This window comes from Ylistrum balloti, unplaced genomic scaffold, assembly GCF_031769215.1.
Source record: "Ylistrum balloti isolate Yb309-2 unplaced genomic scaffold, AGI_CSIRO_Ybal_v1 Utg370264, whole genome shotgun sequence".
NCBI classification, from domain to species: domain Eukaryota; kingdom Metazoa; phylum Mollusca; class Bivalvia; order Pectinida; family Pectinidae; genus Ylistrum; species Ylistrum balloti.
Window position 1 is genome coordinate 666,151 of NW_026782207.1, and position 27,788 is coordinate 693,938.

The following is a 27,788-nucleotide window of genomic DNA, read 5'->3' on the forward strand; positions in this document are numbered from 1 at the left end:
GAGTATCCCCATCAAAACTCATGTTTAATTACAAAATTATACCATGGCTAGTTAAAATGTAGCCGATATTTAGCTCAAATTGACAGTCATTGTTTACCATGCAGTCCTAGTTGGGAGTCCAATAGTTTCCTACACTACTTACACAGAGATGAGGGACAAGAGAGGTGAGGTTGACATGACGTGGTGCAAACATGTGAAGCTGTTGTAGACAGGCAATGGCTTCAGCCTGCACCAGGGAGTCAGGATGGTCCTGCATAATGGCACAGCACACCAGACAGTAAAGTCGTGCTGTGGCAATTGACCCACTGTTTCCTGAAAAAGGTAATTATCAACTCTTAGTAACTGTTTCCTGAAAAAGGTAATTATCAACTCTTAGTAACTGCCATCTTTCTTTGAACCATCAAAAAAATAAATATCTTTCAATTTGATTACACTGTAGGTGATTTAGATATATTGGTATACTTACCCTGTAGCTCTGGACCTATAGATGTGATGAGGGCAGAGAGACACTTGCCAAGACACTGATGGACATCCACAGTAGATGGTGGAACCGACAGTAGTAACTGCAACACTAGAGATAGTGTGGGCTCCACATAGCTACGGAACATAGGTCCCCCAGAGTCAGCAATCAGGGCCAAGGCATGTAATGCCCAAACCTACATCAAGGAAGAAATATGTGAGAAAAATGTTGGATAACTACAATTAGTGTTCAAATACAGGATACTTTATCATACAGGATTTTAATGAAAACAACCGTTTTGTCTATCATTGTTTGATTTTGTATTTTTTTTTTTTATTTCTGTCTTGACTTTACATGCTGACTACCTACCTGTACCACAGGAGAGTTGAAGTCCTGAGCCAGAGCTAGCAGGATGCTAACACTGGTGTTGAGGTGCTGACCAGACCCCATACCCCCAACATATCTGTGGAGGCAACCCAGGGCCAAGGAATGACCTGTTCTGCTGACCACATCTCGTGCTGATTTTAAACTGAAATAAAATGAAAATATCAATCAATTCCATTTGATTTCCAGATGTCTCAACAACTGATATCACAAAATATATTAATTATATTTACAACAAGTTTCTAATTCATGGAAAGAAAATTTAATGTTAATTTACAGAAAGATTTAATCTCTTGACAAGAAAGTTTTTTATCAACTAAAAAAAAATTCAATTACAAAGCTACTAAGACCACACCTACAGTTCAAAACAGAATGATTGTTTCACCGACTGACACAGAAAAGCTGTGTACCTGTTAAAGCTGTACTGGGCCATGTCTGCAATAAAGCGACTGTCGCCCACCACTTGTGCCATGCGACCTAATGCCTCTCCAGCAGCACATCTTAAAATGGGGTTGGTACTGCTCAGGGCTCCCTGTAATAAACAGTACACATTAATATATAGGGAAAGATTTGCCACATTCACATACAAAAGACAGGATAAAGTTGGCTCTGCTCACATACAATACACAATAATAAACCGGATGAATTAAAATGGATGATAATTGGATGGTAAACTTACCATGATAAGATTAAATGCAGCTTTTTTCACCTCATCAGGCCCCATACTGGATTTTGTATCAGAAAGACTCTGTAGAGATGGATGAAAAAGCATATCAACAAAACATTCACCTTAATATTGTGACAAAATCGTCATCTACCAACTTGTTCCTGAATACAGTCTTCCACAATAAGGAACAAATGTACACAGTATCAAGTATCAGAACTTGGGTTATGTAGTTAAAAAATGTAAACACAGTTTGATCACTCATAACCATATCTTATCTCATATTAGATTCATAGATTTCTTGGACAAGGTTATCTGTATTTATGCATTTTGTAGCCATAATTTGAAACGTATCCCCTTTTCAATTGATTTAGCATATAAAAAAATCAAGATCCTTCACACAAGTCAATATTTCATATAATTCTGCAGAGCTATAATCTTGTGAAGTCTATTTCCATTAGAAAATACAACCCCTCCCCACTCTCTTTTTTTATATCAACTGTTAGGGAGTTGTAATTGTTACCTTGAGAGCACAGAGTACAGCAGTGAAAATATTCATCTGTACTGCCTGTTGACGTGATGCCTTAGCCTGCTTTATACACTCATTGAAGTGCTGCAGCATTTGGTATCTGTGTTTGTTAGCCACCCGAGGAAAAACTAGACCATACAGCTTTACAGAGCTGTCAATCACAGCCACACCCAGAGGAAGGGGACCTGGAATTGGTTCACTCTGTAAAGGAATATCGATGTTTATTGTATAAAAAAGTTAAAAAAAAAATTAACATAAAAAAAATCAAAATGTGTTCAAAATCATATTTATCAGTCAATTTCTTTATCCTTTATCTTGTATGAACGACTGCTGTTTCTTTTCTAAGAGTTACGCTCAAGCAACTAGTTCATGTAATATTTTAAGTGAACATAAGAAAATATACACTTATTAATTAATTGAAGGCAATAACTTTTAATAATATCTTGTGTGTATCAGGAGTAATATACTTACAGGGGGATAACGTGCGTATAGTGACTGTGAATCATGCTCTAGGGCTCCAGAACCTGACGCACTGTTAGGCTGCAACTATAAAATTAAACACTCATATACGCTTCTAATATGACTAATACTCCAGTGCTGTATAGGAAACAAAATGTATCTTAAATAAGAGATGATAATTTTTGTTATAATATGATAATGCTATAGAAATGAAATTTCCATAAAAATGTGTTCTGGGTTGCTGCAACATCTCTTATTAGTGATCTAAATAGTTTTATTAAAAAATATAATCACTTTATGATGAAAATTTCCTTTTTAAAGCTAATGCTTCTTCTGAGAATTATCTGGATTTAGTATTGCAGAGTTACACAACTCTTGAAATACTCTCATTCAAAAATACAAAGGTCACATAAAGGTCAAGGGCCAATGACATAAAGGTCAAGGACCAATGACATAAAGGTCAAGGACCGATGTCACATAGGTCGGAGGATTATTTCACTTTCTGAGTGTTGAACTCTGTATGGTATATATAAGCAACAAGACATGGTCACAACAATCACTTCAAAAATGCAGTTAGTCCTAATTTTTGGATCTGTTATGGCTTCATTCCATTGTGAGACTGAGATTCAAACCATTATTTATGTGAGATAACGGACAGAATTGAATCCTTGGTGAAAGTGATCATGTCATGCAAAATATTCTGATCAGAAATCAAAATGCTGACAAAATACAAAGGCAAATCTGGATGTTTTGATGTCTGTATAAATGTACAGATGAACTGTCAGTCGGGGAAATATATTTCTGATGTGAAGGTTGTCTATATCAAGTATGGACATGCAAAAGCCACAGGAGACTGAGGAAAAGATTACAGCAGTTAGATACAGTATACAGAGGAAACTTACAGTCTCAGGATGAAAAACTCTCAAAGACCCGCAAAGATAAGGAAACTAGGACAAAGGTGTCAGTCAGAACAGTTCAAGATGTATTCATTCATTTTTACCTGTACTAATGCTTCAAATAATCTACATAGCATTTGATTCTACTGAAACTTAAAACACCAATCACCAGCAAATCAAACTATCTCCTGCGAGTATTTAATCTTAGGCCTGTACAACTGTATGGGTCAGGTCATGATATTGATGATATGGGCTTTAATGATATATGTTGTATGATCATTTTCACACAATGTAGGACTCCACATGAACAGAACCATACATGTGGATATTACAGGGAGAGATGATAGAGCACTTGTAGAGGAGCCTGATAATCTTTATTTCTATATTTGTCTGGTCACACAAGTATTAAAAACTTGTATCTATTATAACAAAATCTTTACTGACACAGGATTATAAGATGTATCTGTATATTGGGTAAAATACTGTTTAAATATTTGACAGTATAACTGCTGGTTCTTCCTTCTTTATAAACATGAAAAGCTATTGATAAACATTTAAATATTATTAAATGATCCAGTTATTCTGATTTAAAAGTCACTGTAAATGTCAGTCAAGACAAGGTTCTTGTGTTTCCATAGTTACACAGTCATACTTAATGTCGGTCTAGACAGGTTCTCCTGTTTCCATAATTACACTGTCATACTTAATGTCAGTCAAGACAGGTTCTTGTGTTTCCATAGTAAAACAGTCATACTTAATGTCGGTCTAGACAGGTTCTCCTGTTTCCATAATTACACTGTCATACTTAATGTCAGTCAAGACAGGTTCTCCTGTTTCCATAATTACACTGTCATACTTAATGTCAGTCAAGACAGGTTTTCCTGTTTCCATAATTACACTGTCATACTTAATGTCAGTCAAGACAGGTTTTCCTATTTCCATAATTACACTGTCATACTTAATGTCAGACAAGACAGGTTCTCCTGTTTCCATAATTTCACTGTCATACTTAATGTCAGTAAAGACAAGGTTCTTGTGTTTCCATAGTTACACAGTCATACTTAATGTCAGTCAAGACAAGTGCTTCTGTTTCCATAATTTCACTGTCATACTTAATGTCAGTCAAGACAGGTTCTCCTGTTTCCATAATTACACTGTCATACTTAATGTCAGTCAAGACAGGTTTTCCTAATTCCATAATTACACTGTCATACTTAATGTCAGACAAGACAGGTTCTCCTGTTTCCATAATTTCACTGTCATACTTTATGTCAGTCAAGACAAGTTCTTCTGTTTCCATAATTTCACTGTCATACTTTATGTCAGTAAAGACAAGGTTCTTGTGTTTCCATAGTTACACAGTCATACTTAATGTCAGTCAAGACAAGTTCTTCTGTTTCCATAATTAAACTGTCATACTCAATGTCAGTAAAGACAGGTTCTCCTGTTTCCATAATTACAATGTCCTACTTTATGTCAGTAAAGACAGATTCTCCTGTTTCCATAATTACACTTTCCTACTTAATGTCAGCAAAGACAAGTTCTTCTGTTTCCATAATTTCACTGTCATACTTAATGTCAGCAAACACAAGTTCTTCTGTTTCCATAATTAAACTGTCATACTCAATGTCATTAAGACAGGTTTCCTATTTCCATAATCACACTGTCATACTTAATGTCAGTAAAGACAGGTTCTCCTGTTTCCATAATTACACTGTCCTACTTGATGTCAGTAAAGACAGATTCTCCTCATTCCATAATTTCACAATCATACTCAATGTCAGTCAAGTTAGGTTCTTCTGTTTCCATAAATACACTGTCACATTAAATGTCAATAAAGCTATCCATGATTCTGCTGCCACACGTGTCATTAATACAGGTTATTATAACTGTAACTATAATATTATATCTGTCAAATTAATCTAAAATCTTTGCTATTGCTGAAGCATACATGCTGTATTTGCACTATTATAAGCTTGGATAATGAATTCTTTTACTAGTAACATGTAGTGGAACGCTTCCTTCCTTGACGTTACTTTCTTCATTGATATATTGTAAAGGACAATCTGAGGCATATGTTAGAATATCGGCTTTATTTGACACATGTTAGGCAAACATGGAAATTGATGACATTCCTCACACAGGATTTTCCCGACTAATCAGGACAAAAATCTGGCAAAATATGCTAATGGTCTCCATGCATTTTTAAAGACAATAAATCTAAAGAAAACAATGTTGTAAAAAAACCATTGTGCATTCCCGCATCAAAAACCAAGATGGCTATCAGTGGTCAAGACATGGCTCCCAAAATACTTACTATGTCTTTATCCACTTTACGATTGGGTTCAAACTAAAATCATAACAGTCAACTAAATATATCGGAAAAAAAGGAAGGTGTGAGACTGCAAATTTTCTCTGTACCATTAATCAAACGTGTCAATTTCAAAACAGGCTAACATAATTATGATATCAATAGAAGCTAATTCTGTGCAAATCCATATCCTTGTAAACACCACAGTAAAGTTTAAAGCTAAAGATGGTTTTTTGTGGAATCTTCTAATTTCTAACTCTGTTAATAATGGTTCTTTAGTATTCTCTTAAATCATGTGAAATCTGAGATCATATTTGAAAATTGAAAAAGAAATCATCTCCAAATTTTATGTGTCAAGAAAAAAGTAGTGATATTTCATTAATGATTAAAGTGATATCTCATGGTTGACGTAAAATTTCTTTCTTTGAAAATATTTTTCAATAAAACTTGTTTCAACAAAAGTCTGTACTGTGGAGTTTTAATGAAAGCTGTTTCATAGAAGTATTCAAATAATTTGAAATCAGTATTATACAACACACTCTATAGCTGTGCAAAATCTGTAGCATACTGACCGCACAACTTGTGATCTGGTCAGGGGTGATGTTCTGATCAGTTTGTCTTACCTGGTCCTCTATAGCCTTGTGGTCAGTCTCCTGTAGCCATGAGCCCAGAATAACGCTATCGTCCACATGACACATTGACCGCAGCAGTGAAGTAGTGGTGTTGGCAGGATTGTCTGTTAGTGTGAACTCGGCCACTAGTTCCCTCAGTAACATAGTGTATGTGCCTGTGGAAAAACATGTTTATATTGTAATACAGTATGAATGGCTGAGAAATAAAACTTAGACTGGAACAGGGGATCAAACAAATTTATGGTAATTAAGTTTATTAATGATTATCATTAGTTAGATTTTTACTTTTATTTGGTATTTCTCGATATTGTACTTAACTCACAATTTATACATTCAATATTCAGCACTACATCCTTCTTCAACAAATTGCAGTCTTTTTTGTTTTTGACATTATTCTTGATATTCGTATCATTTGTATCTTTTTATTGCTATCCTGAATACTCCTGGTATTTGTGTTGTTACAGAGTACAAAAGATCACTATCCATCATACAGGTCTGATTTCAAACTTTACAATTTGATCAAAGAAATCTTAATCAAACACACAATGGCTGAATTCTATTTCACTGCTTATTTCACTACATTGGTTCTATAGTTCTGAAAGACCTTTTTACCCCCGTACCTTCAAACGACTCTGGAGGCAATAGACAAAGGACATCATAGAGCCGCAGTCGAACCATGGCAGCACAGGCTTTCAGCTGGGTGCCATAGTGTTTGATCACACCTGGTAAGCTGGTTAGGATGAACAAGGTAGGTTATTATTTAAACCAGTTTAAGCAATTCTTATGATCCAATGAATGAAAAGTCTTTCAAATATTATTAGTATTTGTTAGAATCTTCAAAATCTTTTTTTTTTAAGGTTTATACACAGAAAACTACACTCCTTCACATGAGCTGTTTATATATCAAATTTAATGAAAAAAAGGTTGACACTGGCCAATTTGAAGAACACTGATACAAAAAAACAAAAACAAAAATGTACACTGTTAATCAAATTACTAATCAAGCATACTTCATTAATATATTGTTTTTGTTTAATGTCCAGAAAATCAATACCAACATTCCAACACGCTGGTATTAACACTAGTGTAATTAATCTTTGATGTGTAACACTACTGTACATTATAAACCAGCATTGTACTGGGCATGCAACACTGGTTATGTAATTATGCAAGTGTTACTGCTAGCAGCACAGTATTCATTATTGATTGGTGATCAAAGTCACGCCATGTTAATAATATATATAGGTTTCCACCGACTGTGATTAGAACCTACTGTGAAAACATCAGAAGAGCACATTCCAGTGGCGCCAACAATCGTCGAATTACATCCTCTGTGACAAGTTCACGACAGTGCTGCAGGAAGCTATACATGGCTAAGATAAAACAAGACGACATCAATTAATTTGAGTTTCGCATCTTAAGAAATTAAAAAAAGAACACCAACACCTGCAGCCAGGTCTGCAAAGAGTATATTCTACTTTTTCTACAGCTTTTTGCCGAAAAGTAGAATATGCTAATAGCCTACCTGGCTTCAAGAGTTCTTATTCTTTTTATTGGTTTTTAGTTGTTTCCAACTTTTTAAGAGACCTCTGTATACTACTAGGTATCCTCCTGAAGCCAAGAAGATGAACATCAGCACACATATGATTTTAGCAGGATCATGGTTTTCGGAAATTTCTCCAACTGGAGATTATTCTTGTCTGATTAAGTATTATGTTTTGTTTTATCTCCTCTTTACAAAACTCAAGAGATGAATATTTACACCAAATCCAGTTTAATATCAGTCCATGTACAAGATGTTTTAAAACATTCAAACCTATAAAGTACATGTTCCACTTATATCACATGCTTTAGTGATAAGATTTAATTCTTATTTAAATACACATTCAGGTTTGGGATTATGAAATCACTTATCCCACATCCTTTAGTGATAAGATTGAATTTTAATTTAAATACACATTCAGGTTTGGGATTATGAAATCACTTCCAAAAACTTTGTTACTTAATACATTCTAATGCTTATGTAACTTCACATAGTCATTATGTATGAGCACAGCTTTGTAGTTTAAAACTCACCCCCAAGGGCACCTGCACGAGCCTCAAGTGTGACCTGCCATGTAAAGGAATCTCCTCGGATTTTTTCTGCCTCTAGTTCCTTGGTGGACCTGGGGAATGCATTCCTCCATAACAACAGCATACGTGGCAGGTGGTTCCTCACAACAGGGGGGCCTAGAAGGAGAGACTCGAAGTGTAAGTAGGGTTACTAAACCATGGTACATGTCTATGAACTGATGACCAAGAAAGTGGTGCCTTACTACTGTAGGGTAGGGGCACCTGAATGGGAAATTATTACATTAAAGAAGTACTTACATACATGAAAGATTTGGGTAGTTAAAGATTATGATCATGTACATATCTCTTACCTAGAGGAATTAAAAGACAGGGATTATAGTTACCAGACTTTTTGGTGATCTGTGTATATTCTGTTTCATAATCTTAAAGGTCGACTAGATCAAGTGCAGACTGATATTTGGTTACCATGCGGCTGGTAATTTCCACAGGTCAAAACACGATTGAAAAATAATTTAATGAATGTAGAATTTCGCAGTCTGAATACAAAAGAATATCTAAAACATGTCTCATTTTTCATAAATCTAATTTCTGAGGTCAAATCAATGTGTTGCAAAATAGCGAAAATATCATCCCTGTGAAAATACTGGCTATATGGTATACAGTATGCACAGACATATAGTTATATATTAAACAGTAAGTTCAAAAGTACTTTTATTTTTAAACAAACATTAATTCATTAAACACATTCAATATGTGGAGCAGTAAAGTTTTCTATAACGGAACTCAGAATCACCAATTTATATCTTTGGGTGTCAAGGGTATATCTCAACATGTAAACTAAAGACATCTCATTGTACTTCTTTGTAGCTAAAGACGATTGGGTAAATACTTCAGAGAGAACAGTCATGGTGTTAGACACCAAGAAGAAAATGCTATGCTAAATAATTAAAACACGTTAGGTGATCACTAAACAGGCTGATTGGGTCTAGAAAATCTGATAAAAGTTCCTGTGACGTTTAACACAATTTTATGTCAGCACAGAGATGTAGCGATGTCTATACCTAGTGTCATTAGTGAGCCCAGCAGCAGCCACCCAGACTGTGTTCGCTGTAATGAAAGACGACTGTTCTGTGACGCTGTCCGCAGTAACTCCTCAGCTATGCTGAACAAGTGCTGTAAAACAGTTGATAAAATCAATAAACACTGCTATAAAATGAGAAGCAATTTCAACATGATCAAGAAAGCATTAAACTGATTTAGAGATTTTTCATCATAGACCAATAATTTTCAAAAGATTAAAAATTCATAAGCCAAAATTAATTAAGAAAATTAGGATGCTTTTGATAACAGCCCGATAAAATGAGAATAAGGAAAAAAAAAATACCTGCAAGAAAATTGAACAAAATGAAACTGCTCAGCCGATCTGTTTAATGAGGAAAATGTACTTTTGAGAGCTAACAGATGTTTGATGATTATTGGTTCCGTCTGACATTCCAAAGTCGTAAATACACAACTTAATACATTCAAGTACAGTACACCTTTTATAGCAATACTAAGGTGAGTAGGTTACTTAATTAATCAACTTCTCCATTACTTTAATAGTAACTTAAAATTTACTCTTAATTGACCATTCATTTTTTTACATGAGCATTACCAAGTGGACACAGGTACACCCTGACCAGTAGGATGGCAGTATTGGCCTGTGATGTGGGAGATTCTAAATGGACATTAATACATCCTACACAGTAGGGTGGCAGGACCTGCCTTTGCTGTAGAAGATATTCATTTGACCCTATCGTACCCTGCCCTGTTTGGAAGCGGTATTAACCTTGCTTTTGCCATAAAGAATACCAAGTAGGCACTTTAATGCATCTTGCCTTGTAGGACATCAGTTCTTACCTTGCCTTTGCCGTGAGGGATACCCAATGGACACTGGTACACCCTGCCCAGTAGAGCGGCCAGAGCACTGCTGTAACCAGACACAGCCTCTGGAGAGGACTTCAGCTTCTCCATGCGCTCTACACAACGATCTAGGAGTGGTGTAAGCTGTGAGGGTAAAGCCACTGAGATACTACCCAGACACCAGGAGGCGGCCAGTCGGGCTGCGTGGCAAGGATGGATCAACACCGACACAACTGGCTCAATTATACCTGTGAATCCAAACAAGGACCTTTGACGTATTGTTTTGAAATAATTCTCTGTATTTCTTTACTCTTTACATGTTCTCTAAATCTATTTTCAAAAAGCTGAGACTAAACAGAAATTTTGAGATTAAAAAGCAGATACTATATCAAAATTGCAACTGGATGCTATATTCACTAAACTGAATAAAGATAACTTGGTAAGAGTTACTTCCCTTAAAATTAAAAATAATTTACTTACCTAACAATTATGTATTATATGAATGTGTAAATATAAGCATTCTTTTATGTTTTTTTTTTAATTATGATTTGTTATCAATTCTTGTTGACCTTTCAAATGTGTCATCAATTTAACTAGGTCTTACTTGTTATTCACAAAGGACTCTTTATAGAGTGCATATCACAGAAAGGTACCATATACCCTTAAGCTGGTATAGACACTGGCTCTGTACTTACCGGTGGCAGGTTCTGACACCAGGGGACTGGCTGAGGTACCTAATCTCAGTACTAGGCTGCCTAGCTCGTGTAAAGCACACACAAGAACATGCTGACTTCCCATCACATCCCAGTTCTGGGATTTACCATCAACAGAGTCAGTCACTGCTTCACCTGTAATTAAAGAGTTTTCTAAGTTACAGACTATTCACATCTTCAAATATGCATGCAATTTTCTGTCTACATGAAAAAGAATATTGCCATATCTACCACACTACAGCATTTGAAAAAAAAAATGAATACCAGTTGCCGCTAATTCAAACCTGTGTCTTGATTAACAAGAATCTTAAAAGATGAAAATATTACTTCCTCCAGAACTCCATGATAGTTCCTTTTTTCTTCTTTCAAAAGATCTTAGTAATAAACAAATTTTATAAATGGAGCAGTCAAGATGCCTGACATGCCTTTGCAGACATAACTAGTGTTTTTTTCCATATGGTATATATAACTACAATATAAATATCTAAAAAGTTGTGTTATTTTCCAGTTTTTTGCCCTAAAAGTATAGTGCTAAAATATCATGGTGCTAACTGCAGTGTCTGTATGTTGTTTCTACAGCAATTATTTTTGATATGCAAATTATCATTGCACTAATCTGCAAAAGATTAATAATATGTTAAAATTATATTAAATATCCTGGTTACATTTACAGTACCTGCAGCATTCATCTGTTTGACAATGATCTGGCAAATCTCCTTTGCAGCAGCTATTTGGGCCTTTTCACCCAGCAGACCTCCGATAGAAGATCTGATGATAAAGAGGACGCATTTCCGTGCGTATACTGCATCAACATGTGTGGGTGTCGACTTTGGACTGGCCACAAGGTCAAGGACATGATTGAGAAACATTGAAATATTTCTCTCCAGCCACAATCCTCCCATACACTTAACAAACTCAATATATGCCTGCAACAAATAATGTCAATGTGGTGTTCATTTGATGCTACAAAATGTGTAATGGATGGTTGTACACACAGATCTCTAGAGACTTGTACATAAATCTATCAGGAACTATTATTAATTCTTTGAATCTTCATCCAATACTGTACAAAATGATATTTGATTTTCTTGACACCTTAGACATATTGTTTTCAACTGGGCAATTTTTAATTTTTCGCTAAATATATGGTTTGGCTAAGAACTTCATTATGTGTAATTCATTGTTAAATAGAGTACTACACATAATACAAATGAGATGGTCCAGAACATAGAACTAAGACAAACATTTATACTTACATGGGTGACACCAACACGAATCTCTCTATTAATGGCTCCACTGCCTTTAATCATTTCCCCTGCTGTGGAACTCTTCAAAAAGCCAAAACCTCCCTTGATGAAGCCTGATGCTAGAAGATTCAGTACTTCCTCAAGTTTTGGCTGCTTGTTCTTTCCTGTAAACAAATAAACAAACATAGAGAATATCAAACCAAATTCCTATCATAACTACCCATCTTAGTTAATGCTTCATTTGCAGGATGATGATGCAGTTGTACATATACTGATGACAAATTAATTAGAACAAAGGAATGCTTTGGCGGACTTCAGCTGCTACAGGTTGGTGAGATACCTCCCCAAACACCTTACACAAAGGAATCAATTTAGACTGGAACAGAACAACATTCATGGAAAAGAAGAAGTTGTATTTCTCATTATAAAAGTATATTCTTTATATTACTTCCACTCATCACTTTTTTTATTTCTGGTAAATTATTCAAGTTACATCATATTAGCACAGCAATGTCAAGTAAAATTTGCCGCCAATCATCATTATACAATACTGGCAAAACAGTAGAAAGCTCGACGAAATATTACAAAATAACACTTGATATGCCTGAAACTTCTTCCTTTCTAAAACAGTTATCCATAGAATGATGATAAATTGAATCATCTAGATCTAAGATCTGGCTTCTTTTCACAGGAGATAGTTTTGTGTAATATCCTGCTTGGCAGTAAAGTATAAAGATATCTTTGTCAGCCAAGCTGAAGATAACAACTTGTATAGGATTCTATTATCAATATAGAACAGATACAATGATGTATAAGCAGTTATATCCTGTGAAGCAATACAGTAAAGAAGTGTCTAGATAGGTTAAGTAAGCCAGCCAAGTTGTAGATAACTTTTATTTTGTTCTACATCCACTATATGATTTATACAGTGTTTCCTATGATGGTGTAATGTTCAACAAAGCAAGGGTGCAATTTTCTTATTTCAATGAGAGTGATTTGACATCACACTCACAATACAATGCTCTAAATCATAGTCACAATTAATCAATTTACTGATGTTTTTTACAGAACCCAATAAGTTTATCATCTTCCAAGACTATTTCGATTATAACGCTTTCACAATTCAAATCTACCCATGAAAAGAGAACCTTTAATTACCTACAATATGTAACTTTACCCAACATGATACACAGGTTAACCGAACTAATTGATATGAAATATTTACTGTTAGTGCTTTGCAGTATACGATAGCTGAATGCTTGAATCAAATGTAAATTATTGATTTCTAGTTGATGTAATACACAGTAAACTGATAAAACACTATAATTTCACAGCTACCCCACACAATTTGGTTTGACAAAATATAGTTATATTATCTTTTAATACACATCTACGCATAAATTTTTGATACCAGAGCTAAATGGCTACAGACTCGCAATTTTACTGTAAACAAATTTATTGCTAACATTAGATAAGGATTCGTTTGATGTATTAGCTTATACCTGTGCATTACGTTTTCTGCAGATCTTTGAACTGAAATGCTGTAAACTAACAACTGTCGATGTAAGACACTTTCTAAACCATTAAAAACAAAATATCTAGTACTGGTAAATCTCTGTCATGCTAGATTTTTAAAAATCTTTCCCTGTCTATACCAGATCCTGTGCCTGGTCAAAAATGAGACAAGAATGTATGAATTTGTTTCCTACATTATCACAAGACAACAAATGATTTTAAAAATCCCCACTAAATAAACAAAATCATTTTTATCAGAGAGATAACTAGGATGAGTACAGATTCATTAACATAACTTTTTATCAGTATGTTATTGAGTTTGTTGATCATAGACTACATGTGTCGCATGAACAGCATGACATTTTAAAAATCTGATCACATGTTGGCATAACATGATCTTAACATAACCTCACAAATTTATGACCATTACAGGCTCAAGAGGCAGCACAGACAAGCACAAGCTGTTATGGGTCCTGCTATTGATTGTAATAGATTCTCATCTACACTGCTACACTCTAACGCTGATATCTTCACCACCATCACAGTCGAGGCGTGATTAACAACACAGTTGACAATTTGTGCGAACATTGTCTATTTATTCTTGAAAGAAGGAAGTAAGGAAAATAATGACTTTCAGTTTAAATTAAATCAAGTTCTCTGTTTACCACAGGCCATTAGCAATGCAAAGCAATATATTTGTATTCATGATGGGAGTTGGTACTTCATTTGCTCAAGGTTCACTTTCATCCATCAGACCATACAAGCAACAAAATAGACAATCAATTCTTAAGTAACATAATAGTACAATGTCATCATGTTACAGTGTTGTAATGGTACAATGTCATCATGTTACAGTGTTGTAATGGTACAATGTCATCATGTTACAGTGTTGTAACGGTACAATGTCATCATGTTACAGTGTTGTAACAGTACAATGTCAGAATGTTACAGTGTTGTAATGGTACAATGTCATCATGTTACAGTGTTGTAATGGTACAATGTCATCATGTTACAGTGTTGTAATGGTTCAATGTCATCATGTAACAGTGTTGTAATGGTACAATGTCAGAATGTTACAGTGTTGTAATGGTACAATGTCATCATGTCACAGTGTTGTAATGGTTGAATGTCATCATTTTACAGTGTTGTAATAGTACAATGTCATCATGTTACAGTGTTGTAATGGTACAATGTCATTATGTTACAGTGTTGTAACGGTTCAATGTCATCATGTTACAGTGTTGTAACGGTACAATGTCATCATGTTACAGTGTTGTAATGGTTGAATGTCATCATGTTACAGTGTTGTAATGGTACAATGTCATCATGTTACAGTGTTGTAATGGTACAATGTCATCATGTTACAGTGTTGTAATGGTACAATGTCATCATGTTACAGTGTTGTAATGGTACAATGTCATTATGTTACAGTGTTGTAACGGTTCAATGTCATCATTTTACAGTGTTGTAATGGTACAATGTCATCATGTTACAGTGTTGTAATAGTACAATGTCATCATGTTACAGTGTTGTAATGGTACAATGTCATCATGTTACAGTGTTGTAATGGTTCAATGTCATCATATTACAGTGTTGTAATGGTACAATGTCATCATGTTACAGTGTTGTAATGGTACAATGTCATCATGTTACAGTGTTGTAACGGTACAATGTCATCATGTTACAGTGTTGTAACGGTACAATGTCATCATGTTACAGTGTTGTAATGGTTGAATGTCATCATGTTACAGTGTTGTAATGGTACAATGTCATCATGTTACAGTGTTGTAACGGTACAATGTCATCATGTTACAGTGTTGTAATGGTACAATGTCATTATGTTACAGTGTTGTAATGGTTGAATGTCATCATGTTACAGTGTTGTAATGGTACAATGTCATCATGTTACAGTGTTGTAATGGTTGAATGTCATCATGTTACAGTGTTGTAATGGTACAATGTCACAATGTTACAGAGTTTAAAGGGTACAATATCACATCTTTATAGTGTTGTAAGGTACAAAGTCACGACTGGTACAAACAGAATGTTATGTTGTAATAGTACAATGTTACAATGTTTTGATGTTACAATATGAAAAAAAGTCTATGAAGGATTAGTTTTTACATATGATGATCTTGACCTTGAACTTTGAACCATGAAACACGAATTCATCTCAGGTATTGTCATAGTTGACTGACTGCATACAAAGTTTTCAGTATTTAATAAGAAATTGAAGTTATCAAGGAAAAGGACCACGCCAGATTGGTATGGGTAACATCTGCTGCCCCTTCGTCTGATGGCAGATTTGTAAAGACGGAAAATTTCAAAGGTGAGAAAAACGTTATTCTTGACACGTGTGTAAGAGCTGACTAATAATCGCATGGTAAAGAGTAAAGATAAGATAGAAGTCAACATCAGCAACACCTACAGGTCCGTTCTGTTAGCTCGGCACTATTATGTTGATCCTTGGGGATTCAATTAGAAAGTATTTTAAAGCCATTCTCTTGTACATCATCTTCTTTAAACACAATTACCATTAAGATAAATGATAATTACTGTTTTTTTTTCAAACAATTTGTTTAAATAATTGACTGTATGCACGTAATTAAGTCTTTTGAGCAATTTCAGCACAGGATAAGGAATGTAGCAGTCAATAACATTTTTTGAAGCCACCACATATATACATGTTTTGAGTACTTTAAACTGATGAGGGAACAATAGAGGAAGTCTGAACTGTAACAGTACGCAGAATGTCAAACGATCTTTGTTTTATTTGGGCAATACTCTTTTTGGCATTAATTTCCAAAAACGTTTAATATGGAACTATAAAATATGAAAACATCCGTATAAATAACTTACCATAAACTGTCTTGGGTGACAAAGCAGTTGCCAGGAGATTGCCAAGAAGTTTTGCAATTGCACAGCGGACATCATAGTTTGAGCCATCCAGGGACCTGAAGCTGAGAGCTGTCACAGTTTCCAGTTCCGTTGTACACATGAAAGGAGCCTCATTCACAAGCTGGTACATACACTACAAACACAAACACAGGAATACAGCGTAAAAATAAAGGGCTCAATACCTTCTGAATTACATTGCTTACAAGCTTATGCATTATACACTCAAAACTAGCATTAAAAGATTTGAGAGAAACAAAACTGAGCTATTTCATTAACAGTACTTCTATGGAATAAGGATGGAAATGAAAAGAGACAATATAAAATTCATTCATTATGCCTTGTTGTGTACACTTCCTCCAAAATAATCATACATCATTACAAAGATTGATTGAACGAAAAAATAATTAAGAAGTAGAATTTGAAAATACAGGAAAAATCAAACATTTGAAGGTAAACCTAATCTTTATGCCAAGGTCAGAATCATCAACTTCTTGATTAAGGCACAAATGTATAGACAACTTTAGCTTATTATGTTAACAACAAAATTACTATTACGTCATTGCCTACTGCGGTGTCAATTAGGACTGTGATAATGGCCTAACACTGTAATGAGACAATGAGTTACTCAGCACCTGTACCATCTCGGTAAAGCATGATCACAGAATGTAGTCAACACTTACAGGCTAACTGTACATATACTAATTTATAGCTTAGAAATAGAGCCCAATTTTACCTCTGTACTTTGTCATCCTTGAGTAATCACTAATTAACTAATTGAATTAAAAGCTGCACCTGTGTTATGTGTTTGTTGCTATCCTATTCAATGATTCACTGGAAATAGTAGGGAAAATGATGTTGGGGGAGGAGGGGGATTTACCTACCTAGAGGAATTAACCAAGAGAGGGAGGGGCTTCCTACCTAGAGGGTAAATTGGAGGGGACACACTGTCTACCACAAGAATGTAAACAGGAGGGGACACACTGTCTACCAAGAGAATGTAACCAGGAGGGGACACACTGTCTACCAAGAGAATGTAACCAGGAGGGGTTCAGGCTGACTACCAAGAGAATGTAACCAGTAGGGGACACACTGTCTACCAAGAGAATGTAACCAGGAGGGGTTCAGGCTGTCTACCAAGAGAATGTAACCAGGAGAGGTTCAGGCTGTCTACCAAGAGAATGTAACCAGGCGAGGTTCAGGCTGACTACCAAGAGAATGTAACCAGTAGGGGACACACTGTTTACCAAGAGAATGTAACCAGGAGGGGTTCAGGCTGTCTACCAAGAGAATGTAACCAGGAGAGGTTCATGCTGTCTAATGAACGAATATACAAATAGGGTAAGGCAATTTACAATGAGGAGGTACTCTGGATAGGGTATGTTAACCTAATTTATGATTTTTAATGAGAAGGAGTTGGAGGAGGGGAACAATCCTACGAACCTACATGAGAAAGGTATGTTATAAAGGGGTTTGGGTTGCTCAAAAGGTGGGATATGTAGGGTGGAAAAATGTATGTATGTATGCTGAAGAGGTTAGGTTATTAACCTTAAAAGAGAGGGTATTTCTTAGAGGTATCAGAAAATACACTGGAGAAACCAGATTTTCTTATTATCAAACAGAATGGAGAGGAGACAGCTGGCATCTAGGAATTAACAGTTATGAAGATTAATCAGTAAGAGTTACCTACCTTGGCTGCAGCAAATCTCACAGACATAGCCCGGTCAGTCATGCATTGTTTTGTGGCTTTGTATACATCCTTGAAGGTTCCACTTCCTGCCGATCCAACACCACCCACAACTTTTTCCAATGTCATCATGATTTCACTTCTACCCTGGGACTGAAACATATCAGAATTAAATGTATATTTCTTTACTCAGTTGTTTCCCTTGAAGTTTTAGATCAAGCAATCAGAGATAATAATAATAAAAAAAAAAAAACCAACAGAATTACATACATTAATGTCCAGTATCATGATAAAGGTCATAATTGATATCTTGTAAATTTTATTTTCTATCAACTATTAATAAAATCAACTATTGATAAAAATAAATCAAAAGATCTTAAATGGACATTATATCATTTCATGAATATGTAATTTTGGGAAACTAATTCTTTCATATCAAGCATTTAAATGAGTCTTTAAATTCTAAAAGTTTAGGATCAGTGTAAGCATTCGTAAATTTAGGATGTGACAGATTGCCTCCTGACATGCCAAAACTTTCTGCTAATAGTCCTTAAAATCACTAAGCAGAGACAAACTCACAGCAAAATTAACTTAATGTCCCTAATTACATTGCCTTTTAGAAATTTATGCATCCATATTTTGTGATTTTAAGTCCATCTTCTACCACAGGAGTTCATATCCTGCTCTTAAATACTGCTTGTCCATTAGTCTAGATGGCTTAGAAATGGATCGTGTGGAATTTAGGTCTCGATGGACAAAATGATGAAACAGATAGAAACATTCAATCTCAGGCTGTAGTTACATAAATATGCATTAAACTATCAAAAATCTACTAAATATTATTTTTCAGCAAATTTCACAGTAAAATAAATACGCTATAAATATACACACAAATGATACGAGAAAGTTTTCTATGATGTAAAACACATGTCAGATCATTAACCAACATACTATATACAACCTTCAGAAACACATGGCTAACAACACTCTTTTACCCTCAGACTTCTCCAAAATACATGTGTTAATTATTTACAACACCGAGGATCCATTCTCAGTCATAGCCAGACAGTTTCACCCTTATAAATTAACCTTATCTCATCTCTAATGGCTCAGAAAATCTACCTTCTTCAACCAGGACAGATTCAAAAAGATTTTTACAGAAAACTCAATCCATCTAAAAACCTTATCGTTTTGAAAGGTGATAAGACGAATGCTTTCAGATATAAACAATATATAACAGTGAATAAGAAACACTAAAATCAACATGCTCTTGAATATAACCCAAATGTAGTGTTATATGAACAAATAATTTTTCTGAGAGGAACCAATAAAGGAAAACACTTGGGAGTCTTCATATCTAGATCCCTGTATCAGTACATGTCTTGTCTGAGAATGGAGAATTATAATCTGTGGGGACATTAACACATATTCTAAAGTAGTGGTTATGTAACACATTTTTCCATTGGATAATTCTCATGATCTAATCCTCAGTATACTCATGAATACTGAAACTAGCCCAATGATGGAGGTCATCTGTCCTTTTGAGGCAGATGGATAAGAACAACATAAGAGAAATTTATCATTTAATGGCACACCCAAACGTGTCATCAAAACGTGAAGTGGAGAGTTTGACGATCCTTATATTCTGATTTACTTTTCCCCTCACAACGTGAATCAGTAATGTCAGAATGTTGATAAAGACATTTTCAATGAAGTGACACATAAACATAAAATAAAAAATCACATGGTATTTTCTCCTACCTTTACTGGATACATTTAGAGACAACGACAAAGTTTGGGTATGTACACCCGAAATCAATATAAACAACAGTTTCGACAGATAATGCAACCTACATCTTGACCCGAATCTATTGACAACTTGACTGGAAAGTGGGAAAGGAGCAAAGGAACATGTGAGTGACATGTTCAAACAAAACTGTGCACATCTTAGTTTTTGTTATTTTATCATTTTTTTTTTTTTTTAAATTGGGATAATTACATCATTTTTAGACTCAAATTACTTTAGAATGTGGAGATTATGATTGTTTTAATGCATGTGCTGGAGATTAGATGATGAATTTTGGTTTTAACACAAGACGTAGTCAAAGTGTTAAAATTACAAATTTCATTATCTTATATCTCCAGTATATGCGTAAGAACAAGCATACTGTCCCCTAGATGTGAATACTTAACCTGAGATTAACATGAGACTTGGTTTAACACAATGAAGCCTTAAATGAAAGTCTGTGATACCATACATTTAGTGAGAGTGACACAGATACTGAATTTAACCTATTGTTTCCTGGGAATTCTTTTACAACAATCATAATGTCTAGTTTGCCTAGACTAAGGCACAATACTTTTTAGAGACACCACACTTTAAGTGGGACAGACACTGGACTTAACCCATTGTTTCCTGGAACTTGTAACAAGACAATCGTGAAATCTAGTCTGAGGCACCATACTTTTAGAGCATCATACTTTTAGAGACACCATACTAACCCACTGTCCCCTGGAACTTGTTACAAGACAATCATGAAGTCTAGTCTGAAGCATCATACTTTCAGAGCATCATACTTTTAGAGACACCATACTAACCCACTGTCCCCTGGAACTTGTTATAAGACAATCATGAAGTCTAGTCTGAAGCATCATACTTTTAGAGACACCATACTAACCCACTGTCCCCTGGAACTTGTTATAAGAACAATGAAGTCATCTGGGACACTGTGATTCTGGTGAGACAGGCAGAGACTGGACTTATTTCATTTTGCAGACACAATCCTTTTCCCTAATTTCCACTAACTTAGAGGGAGACTATAAAGAAACTTTAAAGTGAGTGGTTTACACTAACTATCTGTCTGACCATCAGATTAAGTACAAGAGAAATTGGGACAAAATCCACCTGCCTTACTCTGTAGTACCGTAGTCAGTGTCTCTATAAATCCCTAATCCAATTGTGGTGAAAATTGATATACTTTTACTCCTGTCGGTAAGTTTTAAGAGGAGGGAAATGTCAAATGATTTCAGCAATGAGAAATTTGATAGTTTCATCATGACTACCTCATTACCATTAATCAAAACAGAAACACATATATCAGTGGGCAGGAGGGCAGCTTGTACGTGCTGCATCACTCAGTGCTAGAATATTCCAAAACCATTCCAAGGATCAGACAGATCAACGAAACAAACAAGTATGACGGAGAGTCAGGTGTTTGTTTTGGCAAAAATTGTAATCTTCCATGCATCGTGTGTACAAACATACAAATATATGCCAGACTCATTAATGCATACTGATGATTTTTACAGAAAAAGTTCCATGAACAAATTAATCTTTCAAACATTATTACCAGATTAATTTGATTTAGTGTATCAGCAACATCTGGAAATATAAGCATCTTATCTAGAATTTAGTTTTAACAGAAGACTGGTTTTGGCTTTCATTTCTAATAATTCTAAAAGTAGCTTATGGCAGTCATTAAAGAGAATATATTATCAGCTAATTTACAATACTAAATTCAGATCACATTTAATTTTTTGTTCTATCATTCATTATTCCAATCTTAAGCACCTTATCTAATACTGGAAAATAATTGATAACATGAAATAAAATATTTGAATCACTTGGACATGTCTGATTCTAAATTTCAAACCATATGGAGAGATAATTGCAAACTTAAGTAGAATTCATTAAAAAAGCTTCAGGTTTGTACTTGGTCTTTTACAGGATATCCTTGTTCAGAATTTCCCAGCAATCCTTGTAATGTAACTTGAAATCTTTTAAAACAAAAAGTGACTCCTTCAATCAAATCTTCATTCTCCTATGTTCCAAGACTTCGAGTATACGGCTGGCATCAGTTCAAAGGAAGCTACCTTGGCTAGACTGTACAATATCTATTGAACAGCAGTCAAGCCCAACAAGAACTGGGTCACTATGTATCTAGAACATTTGAAATGGCTACAAGGACAAAACCAAACTACAGAGTGGAATGTGCACTTGCATTTCCCACAATGTAAGGCAACAATAACAATAATAATAGCAGTTGTATGAAGAATTGTCAAAACAAAAATAAAACACATTTATCAATGTTTAAGATTTGGTTTTTATAAAAGCGCAATCATTTTGAAAACCACATTTTCTATTACAACATAAAATTTGCTCAGGTTGTGATGTATTTTGTCACAAAAAAACCAACACTAACATTCATGATCAATGTAACAAATACAGTTCTTGGCAGGAGAGTCGTCATTTAAACCCTTATGGAAATAAATGTTTGCCTTGGAAATCGATGGAAAGCATTACACTAAGGATAATATCTCCTATTGGATGGGAAAACGAGGATTAGTTTCTTCTGTAGCTCAAAACTCTAGTAAAACAGCAATCAAAGACTTCCTGCTTTATGACATTACTAACCTTTGAATAAAAAGGTCACATGGATCAATTTTAAACTTGATAATACTTGTAACCCAAATCATGTATTCTTGGAAAAGCACAGAGTCAATGGAAAATTACTTTTACAAGTCAAATGTATAGTTTTTATTCCAAATCAATTCATTGTAACCAGTCTATCTGGTATGTATATGGCTCTACTGATGTGCGTGTAGGAATTACTTGTAAAGCCCTTTTTCAAGGTTCTAACCACTAAAAGAATTGCATACTTGTGCCTCATTTTCAAGATATCGTTACTGGAAAAACATCTTGTATAGCAACATCTGGAAATATAAGCATCCATGATACTATAGAAAGTTCACTGTAATGTTTTCATTTAAATGAAAAATCTAAATCTCTGTTCAATTTTTTTTTTCTCCAAGAAACAAACCTTTATATATATTTTGTGTTTCATAATTAGAATCAAACGATGCCATGAATTTGCCCACAAGAAACTTGATATAAAATTTATTTTTTTGTTCCTATGACATTATCAATGACACTGAAACCCTATCTATTTCATATAATACAGGAATGTTCACCGGTTCTCCGAAAATTCCTTCAACGTCAGTAGATTGTGCAAGTTTGCATAAAGTAGAATGTTAAAATGGGCAGCCATCCAATAAAACTGTCCAAGATATATCTACATTCCTTACATTTCCTATAAAACACTGATGTGAACAACATTCAATATTCTGTTTCAGAAACATTATGCTAAACATTTGATAAGGGTTCCCACTGCATAGGTTTTTTTAAGTTCTGTAATAAATGTACATGCTTACTCTGATAAAACATCCAATTACCCTGGAGAATTTGGATTCTTATCAACATGAAACAGGTCTTGTTCAATGATTAAGTTCATTGGAATATGTTACAGATTTTTCCACACATTAAAACAGTTTTTTTTTTCAATAATACCCCTTGTATCATTATTTTAAATCTTTATATTTCTCACTTTTGACTTTGATATTTCACTCTTTTGTTTTGGGTAGTACTTTTGTGTATAAGAACAGACCTATACTGTCAAGTATTTACCAAGTAAGATCAAAACATATTCAATTTTAAGAATTTTGTTTCATTTGAAAGCAAAACATTTACTGAAATGAAAGATAAAATAGATTATTAGTCACAGCATTTACAAATAATTTCTTGGGCCATGTGACTTTTTGCATCTCAAGAAAGGTAAGTCAGATTTGAGACTTAAATGAAGAAGATCTGAAGAGCATAATTCAAACAAGTGTCACACAATGTCCATTAAAACAGATTTTAGAAATAACAAGTTCCACTGTGTTCAAGGTAAGTTGGCCAAGTAATTGTCAGTCTTTATTGCAATAGAGGTCAATGATCCACTTGTCTCATGAAAAAAATATGGCACGTAGTCTGGAGTTAAAATTTAAAATTGCATTACAATGCTTTAACACAAAATAGCATCATTGTGCGCAATGTATACTACTGAAAATTACTGAAAGATACACAACAGTGGGGAGGGCTTATTTGTGCAAGATATGTTTATTTCCATCACTTCAGATTAAGTAGGGTTTTCTCTATTAGTCATTATCATCACAATTCTGACCAGTAACCCAAGTTTCTAGAATCAGAATTTCAATTACTCTAGATTCAAAATTTGTATTATCAGTCATTATCATCACAATTCTGACCAGTAACCCAAGTTTCTAGAATCAGAATTTCAATTACTCTAGATTCAAAATTTGTATTATCAGTCATTATCATCACAATTCAGACCAGTAACCCAAGTTTCTAGAGTCAGAATTTCAATTACTCTAGATTCAAAATTTGTACTATCAGTCATTAACATCACAATTCTGACCAGTAACCCAAGTTTCTAGAATCAGAATTTCAATTACTCTAGATTCAAAATTTGTATTATCAGTCATTATCATCACAATTCTGACCAGTAACCCAAGTTTCTAGAATCAGAATTTCAATTACTCTAGATTCAAAATTTGTACTATCAGTCATTAACATCACAATTCTGACCAGTAACCCATGTTCCTAGAGTCAGAATTTCATTTCAATTACTCTAGATTCAAAATTTGTATTATCAGTCATTAACATCACAATTCTGACCAGTAACCCAAGTTTCTAGAGTCAGAATTTCAATTACTCTAGATTCAAAATTTGTATTATCAGTCATAAACATCACAATTCTGACCAGTAACCCAAGTTTCTAGAGTCAGAATTTCAATTACTCTAGATTCAAAATTTGTATTATCAGTCATTATCATCACAATTCAGACCAGTAACCCAAGTTTCTAGAGTCAGAATTTCAATTACTCTAGATTCAAAATTTGTATTATCAGTCATTATCATCACAATTCAGACCAGTAACCCAAGTTTCTAGAATCAGAATTTCAATTACTCTAGATTCAAAATTTGTATTTTCAGTCATAAACATCACAATTCTGACCAGTAACCCATGTTTCTAGAGTCAGAATTTCAATTACTCTAGATTCAAAATTTGTATTATCAGTCATAAACATCACAATTCTGACCAGTAACCCAAGTTTCTAGAATCAGAATTTCAATTACTCTAGATTCAAAATTTGTACTATCAGTCATTAACATCACAATTCTGACCAGTAACCCATGTTCCTAGAGTCAGAATTTCATTTCAATTACTCTAGATTCAAAATTTGTATTATCAGTCATTATCATCACAATTCTGACCAGTAACCCAAGTTTCTAGAATCAGAATTTCAATTACTCTAGATTCAAAATTTGTACTATCAGTCATTAACATCACAATTCTGACCAGTAACCCATGTTCCTAGAGTCAGAAATTTCAATTACTCTAGATTCAAAATTTGTATTATCAGTCATTAACATCACAATTCTGACCAGTAACCCAAGTTTCTAGAGTCAGAATTTCAATTACTCTAGATTCAAAATTTGTACTATCAGTCATAAACATCACAATTCTGACCAGTAACCCAAGTTTCTAGAGTCAGAATTTCAATTACTCTAAATTCAAAATTTGTATTATCAGTCATTATCATCACAATTCAGACCAGTAACACAAGTTTCTAGAATCAGAATTTCAATTACTCTAGATTCAAAATTTGTATTTTCAGTCATAAACATCACAATTCTGACCAGTAACCCATGTTTCTAGAGTCAGAATTTCAATTACTCTAGATTCAAAATTTGTATTATCAGTCATAAACATCACAATTCTGACCAGTAACCCAAGTTTCTAGAGTCAGAATTTCAATTACTCTAGATTCAAAATTTGTATTATCAGACATTAACATCACAATTCAGACCAGTAACCCATGTTTCTAGAGTCAGAATTTCAATTACTCTAGATTCAAAATTTGTATTATCAGTCATTATTATCACAGTACTATTGATTGTATATATCAACACTAATGGAGTCTCCATTGAAACAATTACGCTGTGCTAATCAATGTTAGCATTATTGAGACTTGAATCAATGAAATTCCATTATATATACTTCACGTGTAAAAGCTAGCTCATACAGAACAGTTAAGACCAAAGTGGTGCTAGCTATATAGTTAATACCAGGTAGCATTTTCTCCTCAAAAATATCTTATAATTGTAAATGGTCAAAGATAAAAAGTCTGTACATAAAAATGTTGGTTACTGTACAAAATAGATAGAGCTGTTAATTTTTTGGCAGGCCAGTGAGTGGAGAGGTATGTAGAGGGCAAATGTTATCTACGTAATCAGCCTGTGGTTAGGGATGCATCATCTCAGTCCAGATCAGGGTTCAGTTGGGTAGACTTTTTAGACAGACCATTTCACAACTACAGAAAACACCTCCACAACAAGAAGAAGGATAATTTCCAAACTTGACCCAAATAGTATTTAGTAGCTCTCCCTTAATCAAGAAATTTAGTGCTTAATTGATAGGTGTAACTTGTTTCTGTATTTAGAACTAAGAGTACATTTCATATATATATGGACACTATTTTCTGCATTATCAAGTTTCTATACTTTGGTAACAAAAAAGACAAAAGTCTTCTAACTTTCTGATGAAACTAGTGGATTGAGTAACAGAGTAAAGGATAGTCTACCATTGCAATCTCTAAATTCAGTAACAACCACGTAAAGTCAGCCCCCACCCCCACCCCCTCCCTTGATAATCCTCACACTTGAGATTTATTCTAGGTACCAGCTGCTGATACAAAGCTAACTAGATATAGTGACGTGAAGCACACCTAGTAATACTCTGAGTATTGTATTGTACACTACAGAGAACAAGAGTTGGTGAGATCTGGCTAACCTGTGTAAATCCCTCAGTGGAATCAGTCTCCTCACCATCTGTAATGTTGTTATGTTTGTAGTTTACACTGACACATGAACCACTCCCCATACACTCTGTACTAACACCTCTTTGTCTGGCTTGATTCTCCAGCAGGAAACAGCTTCATAAAGTTTCAGAAAACCATCATACTTCATAGCAATATCATCAAAGAAATACAGAAAATAATTTACTTTTCCTCCAATTCCTAGATATTACATATTTCTGTGTAATTCAATTTGAAAATTAAAAAAAAAAATGCAAATGAAGAACTTTTTCAATGAAGAAGTAGATGTTCTAGCTCTAACCAGACTTGACAAGAGAGCCAAGAAACCTAGCCCATCACTTATGTACTGCATAAATAGATTTAGTATAAATATCCATCCTTTATGATTCATTTATACAGCACATTATCTGGTTGTTTTCCAGTTATAAACAAAAACAAAACTAATGAGAACAGACAACACTTCTCTGGTTTCTAATGAAGTGGTATGTTCAATTCATGAAGTGATGTTATCAACAGAGACAGTAAAAAATGTCAAGCTTTTTCTGAAAATCATTGCAGAGCTAGCAAATGATTTCATAATTATAAGGCTGATGACGGCGAGCTAATAAACTATGTTGTATGTCAAATAAATTCAGACAGTGTACAAATTAAATGACTGTGAAGTATATTTTACACGACTGATACAATCAGAATCAAATAA

At 34.3% G+C, this 27,788-nt stretch overlaps 1 protein-coding gene across 3 annotated transcripts in view; it reads right to left on the reverse strand.

Moving 5' to 3' along the window:
* LOC132552634 (HEAT repeat-containing protein 5B-like) overlaps nt 1-27,788 on the reverse strand; it is a 61,621-nt gene that overhangs the window by 11,406 nt on the left and 22,427 nt on the right. For 2 of the 3 annotated variants that reach the window (XM_060216823.1, XM_060216821.1), the window contains exons 5-23: nt 18,371-18,520; nt 16,645-16,816; nt 12,280-12,434; nt 11,700-11,949; nt 11,006-11,158; nt 10,308-10,558; nt 9,470-9,581; nt 8,412-8,564; nt 7,609-7,708; nt 6,956-7,065; nt 6,327-6,490; nt 5,710-5,742; nt 2,509-2,583; nt 2,032-2,238; nt 1,524-1,592; nt 1,255-1,376; nt 830-989; nt 467-656; nt 143-312 (exon numbers count right to left, since the gene is read on the reverse strand). In XM_060216823.1, the coding sequence (XP_060072806.1) occupies nt 143-312; nt 467-656; nt 830-989; nt 1,255-1,376; nt 1,524-1,592; nt 2,032-2,238; nt 2,509-2,583; nt 5,710-5,742; nt 6,327-6,490; nt 6,956-7,065; nt 7,609-7,708; nt 8,412-8,564; nt 9,470-9,581; nt 10,308-10,558; nt 11,006-11,158; nt 11,700-11,949; nt 12,280-12,434; nt 16,645-16,816; nt 18,371-18,520 (2,796 nt within the window). The remainder of the gene's footprint in view (nt 1-142; nt 313-466; nt 657-829; nt 990-1,254; nt 1,377-1,523; nt 1,593-2,031; nt 2,239-2,508; nt 2,584-5,709; nt 5,743-6,326; nt 6,491-6,955; nt 7,066-7,608; nt 7,709-8,411; nt 8,565-9,469; nt 9,582-10,307; nt 10,559-11,005; nt 11,159-11,699; nt 11,950-12,279; nt 12,435-16,644; nt 16,817-18,370; nt 18,521-27,788) is intronic. The other variant, XM_060216822.1, reaches the window with a different exon arrangement.